We start from the raw sequence: 22,075 nt of genomic DNA, 5'->3' as shown, positions 1-22,075 counted from the left end.
TTTAAACAAATCATATCCTTATTTTATAACAAAATTTGGTAGCCATAAATATTGTAATATTTATTTTGTGGATTATTGATATATATTTTTCCAAAACTATTGGGAAATTCCAAAAGTTACATTTTAATTAAAAAACTCATTTATCAGATAAAAGTATGTTAAGTAGGTATAGAATTCAAGAAGTGTATGCAGGATATTATGGTCTTACGGTTTTGATCAATAAAAAAGTCCGATTTTTTAATCAATTTGAACAAAAATATTATATCGGCCAGCAGACGAATAATTCATAAAATCAAATATGATAAAAAATAAAAACGTTTAGTTTTACAATGATGTATTTTTTGTTGTGTGCGTCGTCATGTTCCGGAGCACTATGATGGATAGTGGCTTCTGGTACCAAATTTAATCTATTTTGTAGGTACCTACTTCAAAAAAATAGTAAATAGGTAGGTACAAATAATAATTTAAATTTTCAATATACTATAACATTAACTAGGTATTTCCATTGATTATAAATACTAGTATTTATATAATATAATGGTATTTCTTATCAGAAAATATAGGTGCTGTTCTAGATCTAGGTCTTACGCGTTCAGAAACGGTTTTTCCATTAGTCGTATACCTATTAGGTTCTTACAATAATAATTTATCATTGAATTAATTATTTAAACATACCTACATTACAGAGACGAGAGACCTCCTCTGTGACGAGGTACACTCGAAACTTATCTAGTGTCTACATTCTACATAATATCCAAACAGTAAACAGCAGAGCGAGTTCACCAGTTTTATTTATTTTCAATTATTAATTATTATTTTTTATATTATAATATAACTACGTATTGTATGAATACGTCATTATCATGTGTCTTACCTAGGTACCTACGTATTTTGTAAACGTTGCGTAATATAATATGATTATAACTACTATAATATTGCTCTATAATCTGCAAATAAAATATCGACCTTTATTGTTGTTTTCAAGTTTCAACATTTCATTGAATTAAATGTGGTTTTGAAATAAATAATAATTATTGTTATCGAGTATCGACAATTAAAATCTAGCAGTGGATACAGCAATGTATTATAACTTATAGGTAGCCGGTAGGTACCTACTTAACATGTGGATACTTAAAAATTGTATTATAATATTTTAATAATCCCTATAGTTGTATTGTATATCATATATGATATAACTTAATAATTAATAACTTATAAAAACAATTTATCTACATTAGTAATATGTACAACTTATGGGCTATGCCCCTATATGGTAATATGTAGGTAGGGTAGGTATATAAAATACCTATATAGTATACATATAGTAAAAATAAAAAAAATCAATAAAATTACTTGTTAAAATGTATTCAATAATTTCATTTCAGATTCTTAGTGGAGCAATGAATGTATTGATTTTACAATAATGTATATTTTTTTTTTGTTAATTATTTTTATTTTTCGTGCCTTGACAAAATTCGTGTTAGTATCACGAATATATATAAAATTATTTTTAGTTTGAAATCCATAAAAATATTTATATTTTTATATCTAAGATTTTAAAATTTAATTCATGATTCCTACTAGCTTTCATACCTTTAACAAAAAAAAAGTAAGTACCGGAAAGTCAATTCAATTTTTTATGTGCGTTTGAAATTCAAATTTTTTCAACATTGGATATTCACACAATTTTTCGTGGAACGATTTTCTTATTTTGTTGTAATTTAAAAACGAATACCTAACCGTAGATACTGACTTGAAATTTTCACCAAATGTTTATTTTATAATTTTCCATACAAGATACAATTTTCAAAATATTTCTACTTTTTTGGGCTATTTATAGACATTTTCTTTTTTTCCGTTTTTTTTTTTTCTAGAAAAGTTTATAAAATATTTCCTGTTGGATCAAAAAGCTTGACAATTTAATACAAGGTTCCCATACGTTGTTACAATAGCACTATAACAGTGTAAAAATATTTTAGTTTACAATGATTAAGTTCATACGCGCCATACCGGCGAGGGAAACGCTCCACATCGTCGCAGTGTCGCGTATGAATTTATTATTTAACCAATTTTAATAAAAACGCGCGCGTCCATGTGAAACGGCCCTTATAATATACACAGGGGGTTTGAAAATCGATTTTTGACAAATTTTAGCTTTTATTAATGAAATGTTGTTATTACTTAACATTTTTTTTTGGGGGGGAGGGGGGGCATTATTAAACAATACTCTCCCTGGATACGCTGATGGGCATAGGTATCACTGAATACTAACATTATACTAATAAACCATACTAAGCTCTAATAAAAAATAAATTATTAATATAAGTAATACACTGCTATACTTGTATTATTTACTGGTATATAGGTTATACAACTTGATTTCAAAACATTTTAACGCAATAATAATATGAACAATACGTTCAATTGGCACATTAGTATTGTTAATTCCGCACGATCGCAATGGAATCGATTCCCATTTGTCAGATTTTATATTGTCAAATGACAAATCGTCAAAAGATTACCTTGTATCAGAGCTGCAACTCTGTTACTTTTCTCACTTTTTTTTGGCTTGGTCATTTTATTTCGAAAACTTATCTCACCTATATAGGTATAAGAAAATTTCGAGTTTTATTAGTTTTTTATAACTATTGTCGATACAAAACTTTTCGATCGGTAAAAAAACTTGAAAATGTAATACAACGTTGATGTTAGTGAACATTTAAAAAAAAGTTGAGCGTAAATCCACAATCAATTTTTATGAGCGTCTGAAGTCAACATTTAGACAAAATTCATCAAAAGCACGAAAATTGGCAAATTATTTCTAGTTAGAAATTCATAAACACTTTTCTATTTATATATAAGATTTAAAATATCCATAGAAGATTCCCCTTAAGTTTTTTTACATTATTATCACAAGCAAATTTTACCGGAAAGTCGAATTAATTTTTTATGAGCGGTTGAAGTTAGGCAATTTACACCCGTAAATTAACAAACTCTCATAGAACGAATAAAACTATTTTTTTTATTTTTTTGTAATTCAAAAAGTTTTAACCGTGGGTACTTAAAATTTTCACCGAATATTTAATTTATAATTTCCTACACTTGGTCAAATTTTCAAAATATTGTCCAAACAGAATCCGAATGGGCTATTGTGGTAATGTGATCAACTAATTTAAAAAAACGATGGTTCCACTCACTTATTGGTTATCGATTTGATAACTTAATATCCATTGTCAAGAGTGGTCTATTTAAACCAGACTAGTCTAGACAAAATATTATGTATAATGCATATACAGTGAAATCTCTAAATATCGGACACTAGGGTGCTGTCGAGGTGTCCGCTATTTAGAGGTTTTGTTAGGCGAGGTTTCACTGTATTTCAGAAGTTAAAATTTATACAGAAGTGTATATGTAAACATTATTTACTTATATATATAGTTATGATAAATTTACTAATGTTTTTACTTTTTACTTATAAATAATTTACATTCATTACCTGTGTATATTTAATGGCACTTCTAGTTGAAATGTAAACAAAAATGTATACAAACATAATTTACATTATAAAGTTGTAACAAATTTACCAACATTTTACACACAGAATGAATTTATTTTGATAACCCCAGTATATTTACATAACACTTTCAGTCGAAATTTACACAGAAATGAGCGTGAATATTATGTACTTCAATACTTGTGATAAATTTACCTACTTTTATATGCAAAATCAATTAACTTACATATCATAGGTAAATTTACATAGTGACGTTAGTTGAAATTTAAAAAGATTTTTTACAGTGCACGTTGTTTTGCACGTGGTTTTTATACATAAAAATATTGTATAAAAAAAAGTTGAAAGTGGGACGCACGTGACGAGACTTACTTAAACGGGCCTTACACATTTTATAGCACTATACATGCCTCCAGTGCTGTAAGCTGCAGCCTTTAGCTTATTTTGAGTTTTTTTTTTGATTGTGGCTTTTTATCCGCGGCTTTATTGTCGATGGTTTTTTCATCCGTAGCTTTTTCATCTGTAGTTTTTTTTGTCCTAAATTCAACCATGGCATAGTGGGTAGGTATCATTTATTTTTATCACATCATTGATAAAGTGATTTCAATATTTAGGTAGGTATAGGTTATAGGTGTGTATATTGTAAAATTCATAAATTTTAGTCGTGGTAATCATACTCCGCAGTAACCAGGTAGTTATTAATTATTAATATTTTTATTTTTTTTTTGTATTACCTACATATAAATCCAGTAGCGTACGCAGGATTTTAGTTCGGTTAGGGTTTTACCTGCAAGTAAATAATTTATATTATTTTTTGCTAAACAATTTTTATATAGGTAATTGGTGATAAAAAATTATAGTTAGTCTCAAATTTAATCTGCATTTAGAACACTCGAGTGTTTAACCTGGACACCTGGTCATCTATAGAGCCTCTTCTGGTCGTAATAAACGTGGTTAAAATAAATGGACGATGATATATGATGATATACGATGATTATGGCAGACGTTTAGCAATGTTCTAAATCAGCAAAAAAAAACTGAAACTATGATTATCGACGTCTTTGTCATATTTAACAATTTATTTTATATTTATTATAAATGACCAACAATTGATCGACTCTGTGTATTGAAATGGTGGTAAATAAGATTTTTTTTGTAAAAGGACGACATTTCAGGGGGGGGGGGTCAGAACTTTGCCCTTGCGTACACCGCTGTATAAATCGTATTCATGTCATAAATAATAGTAGGTAATAAAAGTAATGTCAGCAAAACTTAATTAAAAAAAACTTATCCTAAACGTAGGTACATATCTGATAAAACATAAAAATACCAATAAGGTAAATATGTTTCTTTCGGGACTTGTACCTTGTTGCGTGACGTTAGCTATTGTCAAGGTGACGCATTTGTTTGCTGACATACCTATAATTATATTTTAAGTTTTAACCATGGACCGTGGTGATCATTAATCATTACCTATGTATAATAAATAATTGTACCATACATTAAATACATTATACTTAATCAATAGGTAATCTATCATTTTATTCTAGATATATTAACGTTTATTAATTATGATGGTTAATATTATTAGGATTTAAGAACACATTACATAATATTATTATAATAATTTATAGCCATTATATAGGTACCTAGCTATACTGCAATATGGCAGGCAAAAAAATAGCATTGTGCATAATACAGTTTATTAGTAGTTAGTAGTTACCTATAACAAGATTAAATATATTAGTATATTCAAAAAGAGTCACAATATTTCAAAAATATTATGGTGCAGAGAAATTGCTAATATAAACATTCAGTGAAAATGTCATCAATATTGTAACAATATGTCAACATTCTTATTTTAATTATTATTGATTATTAATTTTTCAATATCCTACTATTACATATTAACATTTTAATTTGTATGTTTTTATCAATTATTAACTATTACTATCAATGTAATTTTTAGAAAATTGTATTTAACAATATTAAATTGTACAATAAATAATAATACATCGATTTAAATTGTTTTACCACAAAAATATTGCACCTATGAAAAAAGTTGATTGTGGAATGCAATAGCGATGAGACAATCGGTATAGCAGGCCTACTTCGTGTCTTTTAGATTCTGAGCGAAGCGATGAATGTATTGATTCTACAATGATGTGTGTTTTTTTTTTTTATTTTTTTTTTTATTTTTGTGTCTGTCATCACCTTTTAGGACAGTAAAAGTGCTTGGATTTTCTTCAATAGTAACTTTTCTGATAGGAAAGTGAATCTAGTTGGTACTTTGGGGGGTCAAAAGTAAAAATTTCCCAGTAGTTTTCACAAGCGACGTGAAAAACAAAAGAAAAATTAAGGAAAAACGGGAATTTTTACGCAAAATCTGTTTTCGAGAAAATCGATTTTGGTTTTTGGTGTAACTCTAAAACAAATGACCGTAGGGACATGAAATTTTGACTGAATGTTTATATTAGCATTTTCTATACACCATAAAATTTACAAAATATTTTGACTCTTTTTGAGCTGTTTACGGCCATTGTCAGTTTTCAATTTTTTTAGTTTTTTTTTCTATAAATATCAATAAAATTTTATCTGTTGATTAAAAAAGCTTGAAAATTTAATTGAAGGCTCCTAGGTTATTGTTTCAAAGGCAGATGAAAAAAATTAAAAATCCTTAGTCACAGTTCTTAATTATAAGCATTTAAAGTTCAAATTTTGACAAAATACGGAAAAATCACGAAAAATAGCAAATTATTTTGAGTTGAGAATTCATAAAAATTTTTCTTTTTAAATCTAAGATTTGAAAATGTAATATAAGATTACTCATAAGTTTGTCTACCTTTATCAAAAAAAAAATGTCTAGAAGAAACTTAAATTAAATTTTTATGAGCGTCTGAAATTTATATTTTTACAACATTTGATATTTACTCGATTTCTCATGTAACAGTTTTCTTATTTTATTGTAATTAAAAATCGAATGACTGTAGATACTTGAAAATTTCACTGAATGTTCATATTAGCATTTTCTATACACCATAAAATGTTGAAAATATTTTGACTCTTTTTGAGCTGTTTACGGACATTGTCAGTTTTCAATTTTTTTAGTTTTTTTTTCTATAAATATCAATAAATTTTTATTTGTTGGGTAAAAAAGCGTGAAAATGTAATATAAGGCTGCTGATATATCGTTCTAATAGCAGTTAAAAAATATTAAAAATACATAGGCTCAATTTTTATTTATAAGCATTTAAAGTTCAAATTTTGACAACATTTATCAAATTTATAATTTATTAATTATTTTGTGGTTAAAAATGTATAAAATGCTTAACTTTTATGGCTAAAGATTGAAAATTTAAAACAAGGCTCTGAGTAAATAGGTTATATATAAATTACTTTATTCACAATAATATCATCAAATATACTTGGTAAAATCATAGGCTGACTGACCGTTTTCGCTCAGAATCGTTTTTCTTATACAATGATATTATATCATTGAATTCAAATTTAACACCATCCATTACAGTGACCCACTTGTAACCTACCGTACAGCAGAGCGACATCCACTTATCCACCTTTTTTTTATTTTAATACACGCCATGATTTAAGATAATTTCTAAAAAAAATGTCTCTAGCCCTCGTGGACAGTGGCTAAGTATATACCTATATACCTAAATAATATGTATTTTATTAGGGGAAATGTCAATTAGGGGGGGGGGGAGGTTAAACCTGCTGTTCGTGGATATAGGACGTGTATGGATAAGTTATATGAGTATTTCCCGCGGTTTTCTGAGATTAAGTGAATCACTGGATCACATTACTAAAACTATAAGATATAAAGTCTATTTTAAGCATAGACCTTATACTACTATTATAGTATTAGCACTATTATAGTAACTAATATAAGGTCTACGATTTGTCTATTGTATTATGATAAAAAGTAAAAACATAATTAACATCATGAACTAAGATATCTATCTTAGTTCATGATTAACATTGAACATTGTATGATAAGATATGGTATGATATGATAAGATAAAATTGCACTATCGAAGGATGGATGCTGTAAAAAATTAATATTGCAACTATAATCACAGAATAGATATTATAATCGCATAGATTACATTGGGTTTTTTTTTTATTGTTATCATTAATCATTTGAGTGTTTTTACTTTGTAACAAGTATTATTAACACCACAGAATAAAAATAAATAAATGGTAACACGAACTAGATAAAGATTGATCATTACTCACTAGTTAATCACGATAATAATAATAATGAATAGATTATTCACAAGTTCATAATTCATTTACTCATTCGACATTAGTATTAGTCATTAGTCATTACGTACTAGTAACTAGACAATTAACTACCTACTACTTTAAAAATACAGAAATACTATTTTGTACCTAGTTTCCTTCAGAAACGTACAATTATTTCTATACTTATTAGTTATTTCATAGACTGTGTCAGTGTGTCTTATAGTTCAAATTTTAATAACAAGAGTTTTTATCAGATGTACAATTTTATTTAAATTAATATAATACAACACAATTTAAAAAAAATGTCTGACATAACTGAAAATAAAGAGGACACTTCATCCAGTAATATTATAAAAGAAAATTCACATTCCCAAATTAATACCACAGGTAAATATTTTATGTACATACCATTAATTATTTATATGTATTTTATCTTGATAAAAAATCACGACTTCTTTTTCTTCGTTGACATCTTATAATACTCCAAATTAAAAGTGAAATTAGAAGCAATAAAACTATTGCTGATAGAACTATTAACGAAATTTCTGCAAAATTTAAGTATTCTGCAACACAAAAAAGTAGGGCAGGTAAATTATATTGTATAAGTTTCAGTCTCAGAAAAATTTGTTACAAAAAGCTACCACTTTGTCATTAGGTACTAATTTCTAACTGTTTAAGTTAAAATCAATAGCAAGTAATAGGTCAAACCTATTGAATGTATAAACTTAGTATTATTATAATTATTATTATATTTACGTTTTTCTGCATCTATTGTTTTTTTTTGCGTATTTCCTCGTAGGTCTGTGGCAATGATTTCAAATTTTGGAAAACAACATGTTGCTGTATAATATGCTATTACTGGTTCTTTAGTTCCGATACTAAACTCACTACGGAACCGTAAATTATTTGGTATTGATGATATCATAGCTAATCCTAAAATAAAAACAGTTCATTTTAAAACATTAATATAAAATTAATCATTGTAATATCAAATTGTTTATAAAATGCTTCTTCTATAAGACTTACATGACGTAACTTACTTAACTTTTTTTGTTAATTTGATATTGTTATTTAGAATAAGTAAGGATCTACAGATTTTTTTAACATTAGCTTTTAAAAATAATAAAAAAAATTTATATTCTATAATGGATTATAAAAGCATGATATAAAATTAAATTTTCTTAATTATTTTTTAAACATTCACCTGAATTTTCATCTTGAATAGTTACTTCAACATTCCATTTTTCTGATGCACAAGTATGTGGAGTATCTGCAAATCGACAATCCCCATTAAATATATAATCTATTGTAGGACGTGTAGTATCTCCTGTCTGAAAATATGATAATATATTATATTCATTATTCAATAGTTAATGAAAATGTAGGTATATACTAGATCTTACTAGTTTTCCAATGTAAAAATTAACTTTTATAGTTTCAAATTCTGGATGAAGAACAGAAAATGTAATTTGATCAGTTGATCCTTCTGGTCCTATTACCTCCAAAACTACCATCACATCAAATGGACTATTTGGAGGTAGTATTATACTAAAATATTAAAACACATTTCAAGTATAAAACAAATAAAAGATAATTTATAATTAATGTGTTAACTATATATAATAAACTAAAGATATTTTGTTAACAACTACAATTTTAAAATGTATCTTAAATATTACATTGTAATAAAAATTGTTTACAATAGTAATTTTGTTAAAATTATTATTAAAAAAATCATAAACGCAATGTAAAAATGATAAATTTAAATTACAAAAAGCGGGTAAGTGCATCAGGGTGGAGTATGTCAACAGTGTTGGTAGTTTGTCCATCGCCCGTTTGGTCCTCGGACAGGATAGTGAATTATTACAGTATTTGTTTTGAATGCAAAGATTTGAATGCATTTGATAAAAAAGATTTTAAGCGGATGATCAGTGTAAACATTTTAAACAGTTAATTAAAAATTTTATTCGTTTTTATGGTGATAAACAAAGCGTTAGAAAAATAATAGCTTAGCAATAAGGTATTTTGGTGGTTTTTCCCGTGTCGTTAAAAAGACTATTGAGAAAATTAAAAAATGACCTTCCTGGCTTCCTAAAGTACCATCTTGATCCAATTTGCTAAAAGATAAGATACTATATGTTGAAATCAAAGCACTCATTCTGGTAAAAATTTTGTTTACAGGATAAAAAAAAAAAAAAAATTGGGTAATTGGATGTTGCTCCTGATATATTGCTATAATAGCAGTTGAAAAATATTAAAAATACATAGGCACAGTTTTTTTTAAAAGCTTTTAAAGTTCAAATTTTGACAAAATGTATCAAATTTAAAATTTAATAATTATTTTGTTGCTAAAAATTTATAAAATGTTCAACTTTTATAGCTAAGGATTGAAAATTTAAAACAAGGTTCCACGTAAATATGTAAATATATAAATTACTTTATTTTCAATAATATCATTAAATATACTTGGTAATATCATAGGCTGACTGACCGTTTTCGCTCAGAATGTTTTTCTTATACAATGATATTATATTATTGAATTCAAATTTAACACCATCCATTAGAGTGACCCACTTGTAACCTACTGTACAGCAGAGCAACATCCACTTACCCACCTTTTTTATTTTACATCAATGTTATTATATCAACTATCCTATTATATTATTATAATAAATATAAATATAACACTTACCTTGTAGGTAAAACTGATCTTATAAGACCCATTTGATCATAGCAATTAAAATTGTATTCCATAGGTGTCCAATTTGTATTAATAACTCTGAAATATAACTTAACTGTTTCTCCTGAAGCCCCTGATAAAACAGAATAAGGAGACAGTTCCAGTCTAAAACTTTTAGCTCCATCTATCATTTCATCTGACCATGATTTATCAGAAGCTTTATCTATAAAATATGATAATTAATAACATTTAGAGGACGTCTTATTCGCATGTTAATTGTCACCGTCTAACTAACAAATAAAATACAAAAATGTACGTTCAGCAGCTCCAATTTTACTAGTTAGCTTAAATTTTATAGTGAATTGACCTATTATCAAATTTAAATATTAGAACATAATCTGTATTTTTTTATTGGATTTTTATGATGTTTAAATTTTTAATTGTGTTAGGAAAACGTACAATTGTTCATAATGAGGTTCATTACTTGCTTAAAAATTTAAATATCGTAAAAAAAAAGTGAACATTTCAATGTCTTTTTATTCTATATTCAGTATTCACTTTTGTATTTGTAGGCGACTTGCACATTCTACTTGATTCTTCTCTATCTCTCGTTAGACTACGAAGCTTGTCCCATTATATTGTCATCACTAGGTTAGGTTAAATATAGATTTATACTTTAATATGATCTAAGTTGTAAATACATCACTGATTTAAGAAAATAAGAAAAAACTTGGAACAACAAATCGTAATTATTTGTATGTTAAACATTAGCAAGATGCCATTTTTTATTAACTAAAATTTTTTTGAAATTTTCATAATATGCTTATAAATAGCTTAAAATCAGTTAAAATGGTTTTTAAATTTCTTTGTACTTAGAAATTAAAGTAATTCAAAGTAATGATAATTTTTGTGATATGTACTAGAATGTTTTAAGATTCTACCATTATTATTTTTAGATTACTACTAAAGATCGAACATTGTTTGAAGAGAAATCGTTTTTTTTCCGTGTGAATATTCAACCACTCATACAAAATGTATGGGTTTTAATGTGTCTTTTTACGCTAGACTTTTTTTTGAAATTTCAGTATAAACAGTTATAGTTATTAATAATTATTATCAACATTTATAGAATACATTTAAAAAAAAAAATAGTAAATTTCAAATGTCTATAAATAAATAGCTCAGAGTCAAAATATTAGACAACATTTAGTCAAATTATACCATGAGTATGTTAATATAAACAAATTACGTACATGAATTACAACTAAATAAGAAAATCAATTTTGTACAACACTGATTTAGCGTAAAAATGTCCGGTTTTTGACTAGAATCACTTCTCTATCAGAAAAGATTTTTAAAGTTGAAAAATAACTCATTTCTACGACATTGTTGTAAAATCCATACATTCATCGCTCAGCCCAGAATATAAAATGTATACTGTTATTCAAAAAAGTAAAAAACAACAATTACAGCAATAAAATTTTCTTTTTTTAACGTTTTTTAATAGATTAAAGTTATGATTTAAATATTTTCAAAAAATGTAATACTTTTCGATAAAATGAGAGCAAACTGTAAAAGAATCACATTGTATTGATATAATTTATAAAAATGTATTTAAACACCAGCTGTAACTAACTAGTAGGTGTACTAGTATAATATAATTATCAAACAATTCTTGTTGTTCAATGTTTGAATATGTAATTTCTAAGTTATTACGTCAACTTAAGAGATACCAGTGTTTATGAACGAGTAACTAATACGTAGATATTATTATTATTTAATTGTTTACCTATTAGTTTGGTTCATAGTAACGTCATTTAATGAAAATTTCATACGCACATATTGGTCAAGGCTATTGTCTTATACTCTTCTACATCATCAACCATCATATTTATATAATTAATCACCCATGATAAAAATATTTTCAAAACAAATACTTATTGCTGTTTGTTATTTAAGATCAATTTTATTTATTAATTATATCAGTCTACCAGTTATGTTTTCAACATCATGTTCCTTATTAAATATAAGGTATGTAATATTTATAACACTAAATTGATCACTTTCATTATCTAAAGTTTCATCTGTATTACATAGCATCCTTTTTGGTGAGTTTCAGTATTATAATTTATCATAAAAATAATCTTGTTTAAACTGAATTTAAGGGATATTCCATGTTCAAATAACAAACAATTTTATATTATTTTCATCTTTATCAAATATTATAAAACATTAATTTAATAAATTTCAATTAATGCATTATTTAATAATTCATCTTTACTATTTCTAGTTTTTTAAAAACCAATTTATATACATCATTAAAAAAATGATTAATACTTTATATTTTAAATAAACTATAAAATAATAAACGCATTACACCTTACATAACAGTTATTATGGCAACTCTTAATACTATGTTGTGGAACTATGTGTGAACACTATCGCATTTTAAAGGTCAATAATTTGTGTTTTTTACTGAGATAACATTATAATATATATAGCAAATTTTTTTTTTTATTGTTTAAACCTGCGGCGGCACTGGCCATTGGGTAATATATAGAAAACTAATGTAGAATTACTAATAATAATGATTAATTCATTTGCTTATCTAACTTATATACTTTCAAGCATAAAATGTTTGTAATTTCTCTATTTTTTACTAATAATGTTATTTTAAATTTTTTTATTAGTTTAAATTACTTTTTGATTGATTTTGATCATCATTGGTTTTAATTTCTGAAACTTGATTCACGATTGCTAATGGTTTAGGCATTTTTTCTTTACAATTTTCACATTCACCATTTTTACACCATACAATTTCTACCTGAAATAAATATTTATTAATATAGATGTATTTTAACAATTACCGTTGTATTATGCTGAAGCTACATTTGTATGGTTTTGTAGAAAAAAATCTTCATCAATAAACATTGATTTTTCACCAAACAATAAAAATTGATTCTTTGAAGTATTCAGAACATCTATTAATCTAGAATAATACTTTTGACTTTGTTCTTGAAGTAGATAATCAGTTTTATGGTACTCAGACATCAATTCGTTAAAATTTCTCAGAACTATATTATGAACCATACTCTCTGTAAACAGGAAATACAACCATTGAGTAAAAGAGTTTTACATAAAATATATCCAGGAAGTTATCGATTGCTTATTAGTTTTTATGCTATCTAATACATTTTATTGGATGAAAGGTGCACAAGTTTACAGGATATGAGTTGTGTCATAAAAAATAAACAATGACTCATACAAAAAGTCAGAGCAATATAAATAGTTGTAATTCAAATTTAAAAGTTTAAATATTTACTTATAATTGTTTTAATTACATTATTCTAACTTATAGTTAATTTGTAATTCTTGTTAATGATAATTATTTCCCAAATTGTATTTTATGTTAGGAGTCTGTGTGTTAATATTATATTAATCAAATAATAGGTTTTTTTCCTTAGAAACTGGTTTGTATATAATAGGTATTCTAATAAATAATTTATTAAAAATGCTTTAAAAAAATATTTTTCCTGAGGTCAATCCAAACTTTATATTTGAGACTAAATGACTGATATCTGATAGCCAATATCCAATAGGTATAACTTTCTGTGAATAAATTGTAATAAAAGTTATAATTTTTTTTTTATAGTATGACAATTATTATTTACTAACATAGGTGTAGTAATCTATACTGGGGAGAGGGCCAATCCTGACATTTTATTACGTGGACAAATATATTTAAGAAACTATTTATTGTATATTAAAACACATAAATTAATTTTTTTAAATCATTATGCTTGAATATTATTTGTTGTAAGCGTTTTATGTATTAACTAATTAGTAATTAAAAATATTTATATTGTATAGGTACACATTATATTATTATGGATAACTTCTACCTATGTATATTTTTAATAATTTTACAATTCTATTAAACTTCAAGGACTGCTATTTAGTGTTAACATGTATTAATTTATTATTATTTGTTAATTATTTGAGAGATAATCAGAAGTCATCTCCTCTATTATACTTTTAGACATAGGTTATAAATACTTGTGTTCTGCCTAAATGTTCACCCCAAGTTATGCCACTATGGACAATTAAGGGAATACCATTTTTAATAAATTCATTTTTGTAAATTTATTCATGAATAACACGAGCAAATCTAAAAAAAAACTTTTTTATAAATAAAATATTGTAGGTATACCAACAGCTTAACTATTTAATTTTAACATAGGTAGTTAGAAAAAAGTTAAAATCTTAAGGTATTAAGTGAAGAATAATATTATAATACTTTTTGGACCCCCTCTCCCTAATAATTTTACATATAGTGATATGGCCTCAGGTTTTTGTTTACAAATTTCTCTACTATGTTTTAGTATATCCAAGTATCCAATAATGATATACAATCACTATGAATCCCAAATCCTGGCACAAATAATAAGTAATAATAATAATTTTTAGTGTCTAATATTCTTTTCTATTTTTATGTTCAGGTAAAATGTAAAAACAGTTATTATGTATTATTCCAATAACTTAATTTATTGTTTTTAAATATAGCTTAATATAGAATATACATACCTTCTTTTTCATCTAGTCCATATATAGTCACATTAGTATCATTTCTTGTCAAATATCCTGTATTTTCAAAAAAGTTATTCATACATTGTAAAGTTGTTTTTTTCCAATCTGTTAAGATTGTAATATCATTAGCGATAATACACGGAACTATACAATATAGTAAGAACAAGTTAAATAAATGCATGATGATACAGTACAGGATCAATAGCTATTGAAGATTATTTAGACTTATTTTTGCTTATATAACATTTCTATTAATTGTTATCTGTGTCAAATATTTATCTATTAAGGATAGGTTTCCTATAGACTATAATTATCTAATATGTATCTTTCCTCATAAAAATTAACCAAATATTTTTGTTTGATTTCAGATAAGAATACTGCTAACCAATTCCAAGAATCTTTAACTCTTTCTCTATTACAACAAAATATTAGTGAAGTGAATTTGGAAGAATCCCAATCCCAATGTTTAAGAACTGCAGGTGAAAAACTTAAACAACATTTAAATAGTAGTTGTGGATTTTCTAATCTTGATGAATATAATTCTCATATTGTACCACCAAGGGGAACATTGGGAAATATTCAACATATCGTCACTACACCTCATATAGGTTATTATATTATTATTGTTATTATTATTATTATTATTATAATACATTTACACTACAAATGATCAATCAAAATATTATGGTTTTTATAATTTAAAATGTATTTCAACATTATAAAAATATAACCAACATTTTTGTATAAATTTAATAATTATTACAGATAATTCTGAACTACCATCAACTAGTAATGTTGCAAACAACCAAAATTATTCAACAGTTACGGAAACATCAAACATGGTTATAAACAAACCATTTAAAACCATGAGTGCTCCAGTAAATATATCTTCATCGCAATCGCAATCAGAAGTATAATATAGATGATTAAAATAACTATTAATTGAATATATAATAATGTTGGAAGTATAATTACTTATAGGATTTATTACTATACATATACGAACCTATAAAATGGCATTGGTTTTATTGCAAGTATGCTGATAAAAATAAATGGGTGCCATTTAGTCAAAAAGACTCTGATGCTATTGAACAAGCCTTTATTTTAAGTAATAATATACTCAATATATTATTTAAAATAAAAATATTTTAAGTTGCTTTTATGTTAAACATATTTTAGATGATCAGTGTAATGAATCAGTTATAGCAACAGATGGTAGTAGATTTGATGTTTACTTAAATCAAAGAATTCGTAAACCAGTTTATTGGTCTGATAACACGACTAATGTACGTCGTTGTTCTTGGTTTCTCCGTAATAGTAACGGATCTAATTTTATTCCTTATGATGAAGTCATAGCTACTCTTCTAGAGGTAATATACATTAGAGTACTATTGCTCATAATAAATATGATATTAATATAATTACTAATTATACTTAGGAAGAATACAAAGCAGCTTGGGAAAGTAATGAATGGGGACGTAGAGTTCCAGTTGGTAATTATGAAGAAGTAGTTTTTCATAGTCCTACAGCTATAATCCACAACGGAGTATCTATAACACTTTTAAACAATAGTGAAGAAACTCAAATGGATCAAATGGATCAAGCAGCAAATATAGTAAAATAATATTACAAATTAAAACAATCGTTTTAGAATGCTGTATGTTTAAAAATAATTTACAGTCTTCATTAAAACAATGCATAGTAAAACGAGGGTTTGAAGAATTTGTAATTCCTAGTGATGAACCATCAAAAGTGGATCATTTATTATTTATTGTACATGGAATTGGGTCTTACTGTGATTTAAAAATGAGACCAATTTATGAAGTTGGTATGTCATTTTCTTTACTTAAGAAAAATATAAATTAATTAAACTCAAAAAGTAAACTAGGAACTACAATTTTGAGCCAGGTCCTTATAGAGACAGAATTTGTGTGCCGCAAAAGTGTGAGTTGTGTGACATCACAAATCTGTTTCCCCACATAATTTTTGGATCTGACAGGCGAGTGGTCTAAATAAAAAAAAAACTGCATTGGGTGATCCTTGCAGAATATGTTGCCTTCATCGAAAATTGGCTTTAAAAACTTTTAAGAGAACCCACACATTCATACATTGATAATATATATTTTACAACAGTATATTGATTTTTTTAGTGGATGATTTTCGAAGTTTAGCTCTTCAGTTAACACAGTCACATTTTAAAACATCATGTCAATCAGAAAAAATTGGTAGAATTGAAGTATTACCTGTTTCGTGGCATTTAGCTCTGCATAGTGAAGATATTGATTGTAAGCTCAAAAGAATTACATTGCCATCAATTCCACGTCTCAGGAACTTTAGCAATGACACTATATTGGATGTTTTATTTTATACAAGTCCCACATTTTGTCAAGTGATTAATTTGAAAAAAAAATGTTTTATACTTATTAATAGGTTTATAATTTCAGACTATAATAAATGCTGTTGGAAATGAAATGAATCGAATGTATAGCCAATATCTAATAAGAAATCCAAATTTTAATGGACATGTTTCAATAGGTGGTCATAGTCTTGGATCTTTAATTTCATTTGATTTACTGTGTAATCAACAACCACCAAGTCCAACAGAACAAACTGTAAGTTTGTAATATACATATATTATTATTTATTGGATATAAAGGTGGTTAGTACTTTGTGTTGTCTGTTTTTTTTTTTTTTAGGAAAGATAATATAAATTTTATTAAAATTAAACATTTCAAATAATTATAGTGGTATAAAAATGATATTGAATCATTATAAATTACAAATTATAAATTTTAAAAAAGCCATCAAGTAGTTGTAACTGCTTTGTTGTACAGTAGGTGTTGAGTGTATCTCTTTGTTGAATAGGTCACTGCAATGGGTGTGTTAGCTATTTGAATTCAATGATAAATCATTGTATACGATGAAAAATTATACTGAACCAAGACTGTCTTAACTTTTTGGTAACCAAACAATTATTTCAATAATAATATTACTACTAAAGTACTAACTATCCAATTTGCTACCAGAAACCTTTGAACTTAATGATGAATTTTCTAATAGAAAAAATGTCATTAGACATAAATAAACACATTGTAAAATTAATACATTTACTGCTCTGTTCAAAATCTAAAATATATGTAAATAATCTAACATTAAATTCAGCGTGCAGTATAATATATTCTTAAATAATTAACTATTTATATTTTATTTTATTATAACAGGAATCATCTGTAGCATCAGTTATTCAAATGCAAAAGCCTAAATTAAACCGTGGTGCATCATATGTAACATTAGGAAAAGCTGGTACTGGACAACCATATATCACGTATCCACAACTAAAATTTGAACTTGATTACTTTTTTGGTTTTGGCTCACCCATTGGTAAATTGTTTAATATTTAAGTACACCATAACTATCTGATTAATAATATTTATTTTTATTCCATTATTCAGGTATGTTTGTAACAGTGCGAGGTATTGAAAGCTTAGGAGAAAACTTCAAATTTCCAACTTGTCCCGGATTTCTCAATATTTTTCACCCGTATGACCCAGTTGCCTACCGTATTGAACCATTAATTAACGCTGCTTTTGAAAATATACCTCCTTTCCAAGTGCCACATCACAAAGGGCGTAAAAGAATGCATTTAGGTAATTATATATAAATTTACTATGGTATATTTATATTATAACATTATATAATATTTAGAACTAAAAGATACTATGGCACATGTGGGAGCAGCTTTAAAGACGCATCTTGTAAATTCTGTAAAAAATACGTGGAATACTGTTTATCAGTTGGCTATGTTTTCTAAAGTAACTTCAGGTCGTTCAATAGAATACGACCCTAGGATTGTAAGTATATTCACTATTCAATTTGCATAAGTTTTGGTTTCATAAAGAATATAAAATTCTATTATTATAATATTGCATTAACAGTATCTTATAATCAAACATTTTTAGTTTAATACTCAATTAATCTTTAATACCCATTGACAGATCTCAAATACTTAAAGATATCTCTTTAAATTAAAAAAAACAGCTGCTTATAACTTATAATTTATAAATTACAACTGTTTGTACACATATGTTTAACATTTATTAGCACTAAGTTATTTTATCATTGCTTGACTCCAGTGGTGGCGTGAGCTTTTTTTTCTATGAAACTTTTATTTAAAATTAGTGTCTACTGTCCACCCACTAATTGTTCTTGTGTTAATGTGGATGGCTAACCCTAACACCAAAACCAATTCACAAAAGTACATTAAGATGAGTCTATCAATAAGATACCTACCCCCACTCTTACACAAAGCAGTCACTTCATAAAATTGCTAAACACGCCTCTGCTGCTTGACACACACTTCTACTCAATGTCTGATATTGTATATTTGATTAATAATCATTTATATACTTTCTTAATATGTAATCTATTATTATATTAGTAAAAATATTTTATTTTTATTATTTTCATAAGAAATTAGATCAGAAATCACAAACTCAACAAGCAGATTCTACAAGTGCCTCAAAAGCGTTTCAGAGTGCGTCTGAATACCTTAATAATAAACCTGGTATTCTAAACAAAGGAAATAGAATAGATTGTGTTCTACAAGAGGCACCAATTGAAAGTTTTAATGAATACTTATTTGCTGTAGGCAGTCATTTATGTTATTGGTACGTGAATGTTTATTTATCAAGACAAGAATAATACAGAATGTCCCGTGAGGATATACCCATTAGCCGCCCCGGATAAAAATCGGGTTTTCGCCGTTTTACCTATAACTAAAAAAATGATTAATGAAAATAAAATGTTGAAAAATAAACATTTTCAGATAAATAAACTATTATTAGTTATTAAATAGCAGCTATCTTTAATTGTTTCAAAAATAAAAATAATTTTTCTAAAAATTTAATTAAAAAATAAAACATGTAATCCTTGTCTCTGTGGGTCTAATAAAAAAAAATATTTTATGATATATTAATTATCTCAGGAGATATCCCAATGGGTAAATCCTCGCGGGACGCTGTATATTTAATTTGATAAATTAATTGTATATTAAGTTTAAGTACAACAATTTAAACATTTTGTAGGTATTATCAAACTGTCCATTGTACAATTATTTAGAGTTTAAATAAACAACATAGTCGACTTTCAATAATTCAAAATAAGTGGAGAAGTCCCCTGAGAATCTCCCATTAATTCAAAGAAAAACAATGTATTTATATGTAAATCAGATGTTACTAGATGTAACTCATTAATTCAAAGTAAAATTTAGCACTAAAATTCTGCAACAAGTAACAATTTAATATTACTTTCACTCAATTATTGACTATTGGAAGTTGTTTCACTGTAGTCTGTGATTGAGTGTTCAAAATAAACATTAATACTATAAATTTTAGCTCGCCCAATTTAAAAAAAAAATTTTTTTTAAAAACAATGAAAATTATGAATTTTCCAGGTATGTTTGTCTGAACACATTAGACATAATGAAGTACTTATTTAATTGAATATATAAAAACATAAATTATCTATTTATTAATTATTTATAATATATTTCAAACAAAAATACCTTTTCTGTTAACTAAAAATTAATATTTAAACTTACTTATACTTATACCTATTTACACCGATGCATCTAAATGGATAAATCAATAAACATTAAATAAAATTAATCGAAACTAATTAAAAAAAATCTATACGGAGTCTTAGGAGTATAATAAATTTAAAAACCTCACAAAATTAATAGTATTACATTAAAATATTACATACATTCTTCATAACTCTAAATAATTAAAATATTTATTTTTTCTTCGTGTTATTTCAAACACTTGATAATTCGAGGTCCCTCCAACTTAAAATTATTGAAAGTTGACTATATTTAAATATTTAAACTTGACCCTATGTAAGACATAATTATGTAGCATTGAATATTCATTCTTTTTTTTATTATAAAGTTTATAATTTATTATTTTTGTAGGGAATCTGAAGACACTATTTTGTTAGTATTGAAGGAAATTTATTCAATACTTGGAGTATCGCCTGATAATCAAATTCAACATGCTATTCTACCATTTGATATCCACGATAGCGAAAATTCTAATTATCCAACTAGTATGCAATTTGAGGAGCCACCAGGATTTAACATGTCTTTTGGATCATTATCATCACTTTATGATGATAACTGTTAAGCATAACACTATTACAGTTATTGGAAAAATAATCTATACAATAGTTTTAGGAATGTTATATTTTATGTAAAAAAATTAATTAATTGATAGGACGTGTTTTAATTTCTACTGTGATATTTGATATTTATTAGTTTATTAAGTGTATTTAAACTAGGTAGCAATATTAAAAACGTATAAACATATTTAATAAAAATTGAAAAATAATTGTATCGTCTTATTAGGTATTATGTTTTATTATATCACTGTCAAATCACAAATCAATATTAGGCTTATAAGTTATTATGTTGTATTGTTATTATTTAGTTTATTTAATTTGATTTTTTTCATTACAGAATTTTTATAAAAATGTTAAAGAATAATTGCTTTCAGAGTCAATGTGTTAACTTATATTTGTATGCACGTGTATTATAATTTTATTAATATATATCATTTGTATACCTAACTCACCAAACTTAAGGGTTTCTTTTTTTTTTCAGAAACAATAATATCTTTTTACTTAAAAATAAAATTCAATTTTATTAATTAGTCTGTTAAATAAGTGAACATTTTGGCCAAAAAAATCATGGGCCTTCCTATTCTTTATAGTTCTAATGTACTAATGTTTTTGATTTTTTATGTTATAAAAATAAAAAAGTTTAAATGTTTAATTGTATCAATGTTCAGTAAAAACATGTATCCTAAAACAACTATTAGAACTATCAGAACTTAATTTAAAAAAACAAGCATTTTATTGCCAATTTGTGTTTTTCTCCCTAGAAATCAAGCATATCAAAATTATGAGCATGTATGGATACAAAAAATATTCTTGTAATATTCCATGAAAATTCTTTATATAGTATTATTTTAACATCA

At 25.9% G+C, this 22,075-nt stretch overlaps 2 protein-coding genes across 4 annotated transcripts; one reads left to right on the top strand and one right to left on the bottom strand.

Moving 5' to 3' along the window:
• Positions 1 to 7,694: 7,694 nt before the first annotated feature.
• On the top strand, positions 7,695 to 21,781 carry LOC132938327 (phospholipase DDHD2-like). 3 transcript variants are annotated; one of them, XM_061005101.1, is made up of 14 exons: positions 7,695 to 8,161; positions 15,410 to 15,649; positions 15,807 to 15,952; positions 16,023 to 16,149; positions 16,221 to 16,411; positions 16,480 to 16,656; positions 16,722 to 16,869; positions 17,192 to 17,430; positions 17,486 to 17,653; positions 18,263 to 18,422; positions 18,494 to 18,688; positions 18,747 to 18,892; positions 19,512 to 19,708; positions 21,013 to 21,781. In XM_061005101.1, the coding sequence occupies exons 1-14, from the start codon at positions 8,077 to 8,079 to the stop codon at positions 21,221 to 21,223; spliced, it is 2,430 nt and encodes an 809-aa protein (XP_060861084.1). In that variant the 5' UTR covers positions 7,695 to 8,076; the 3' UTR covers positions 21,224 to 21,781. The 3 variants fall into 3 exon arrangements, with proteins under 3 accessions (XP_060861084.1, XP_060861086.1, XP_060861085.1); XM_061005103.1 differs by lacking the exon at positions 7,695 to 8,161 and adding an exon at positions 12,350 to 12,485 and having other exon boundaries at positions 21,013 to 21,776; XM_061005102.1 differs by lacking the exon at positions 7,695 to 8,161 and adding an exon at positions 12,430 to 12,562 and having other exon boundaries at positions 21,013 to 21,776.
• Positions 8,077 to 15,237, bottom strand: LOC132938331 (uncharacterized). The gene is made up of 8 exons (XM_061005106.1): positions 15,039 to 15,237; positions 13,344 to 13,549; positions 13,155 to 13,278; positions 10,467 to 10,677; positions 9,178 to 9,322; positions 8,979 to 9,105; positions 8,531 to 8,707; positions 8,077 to 8,337 (listed from the first exon to the last, which is right to left on the bottom strand). The coding sequence occupies exons 1-8, from the start codon at positions 15,220 to 15,222 to the stop codon at positions 8,204 to 8,206; spliced, it is 1,308 nt and encodes a 435-aa protein (XP_060861089.1). The 5' UTR covers positions 15,223 to 15,237; the 3' UTR covers positions 8,077 to 8,203.
• Positions 21,782 to 22,075: the final 294 nt, after the last annotated feature.

The sequence above is a fragment of the Metopolophium dirhodum genome, chromosome 2 (assembly GCF_019925205.1).
Source record: "Metopolophium dirhodum isolate CAU chromosome 2, ASM1992520v1, whole genome shotgun sequence".
Taxonomy (NCBI): domain Eukaryota; kingdom Metazoa; phylum Arthropoda; class Insecta; order Hemiptera; family Aphididae; genus Metopolophium; species Metopolophium dirhodum.
The sequence above is the reverse complement of the archived record's forward strand: the minus strand, read 5'-3'. Positions and strand labels throughout refer to the sequence as shown.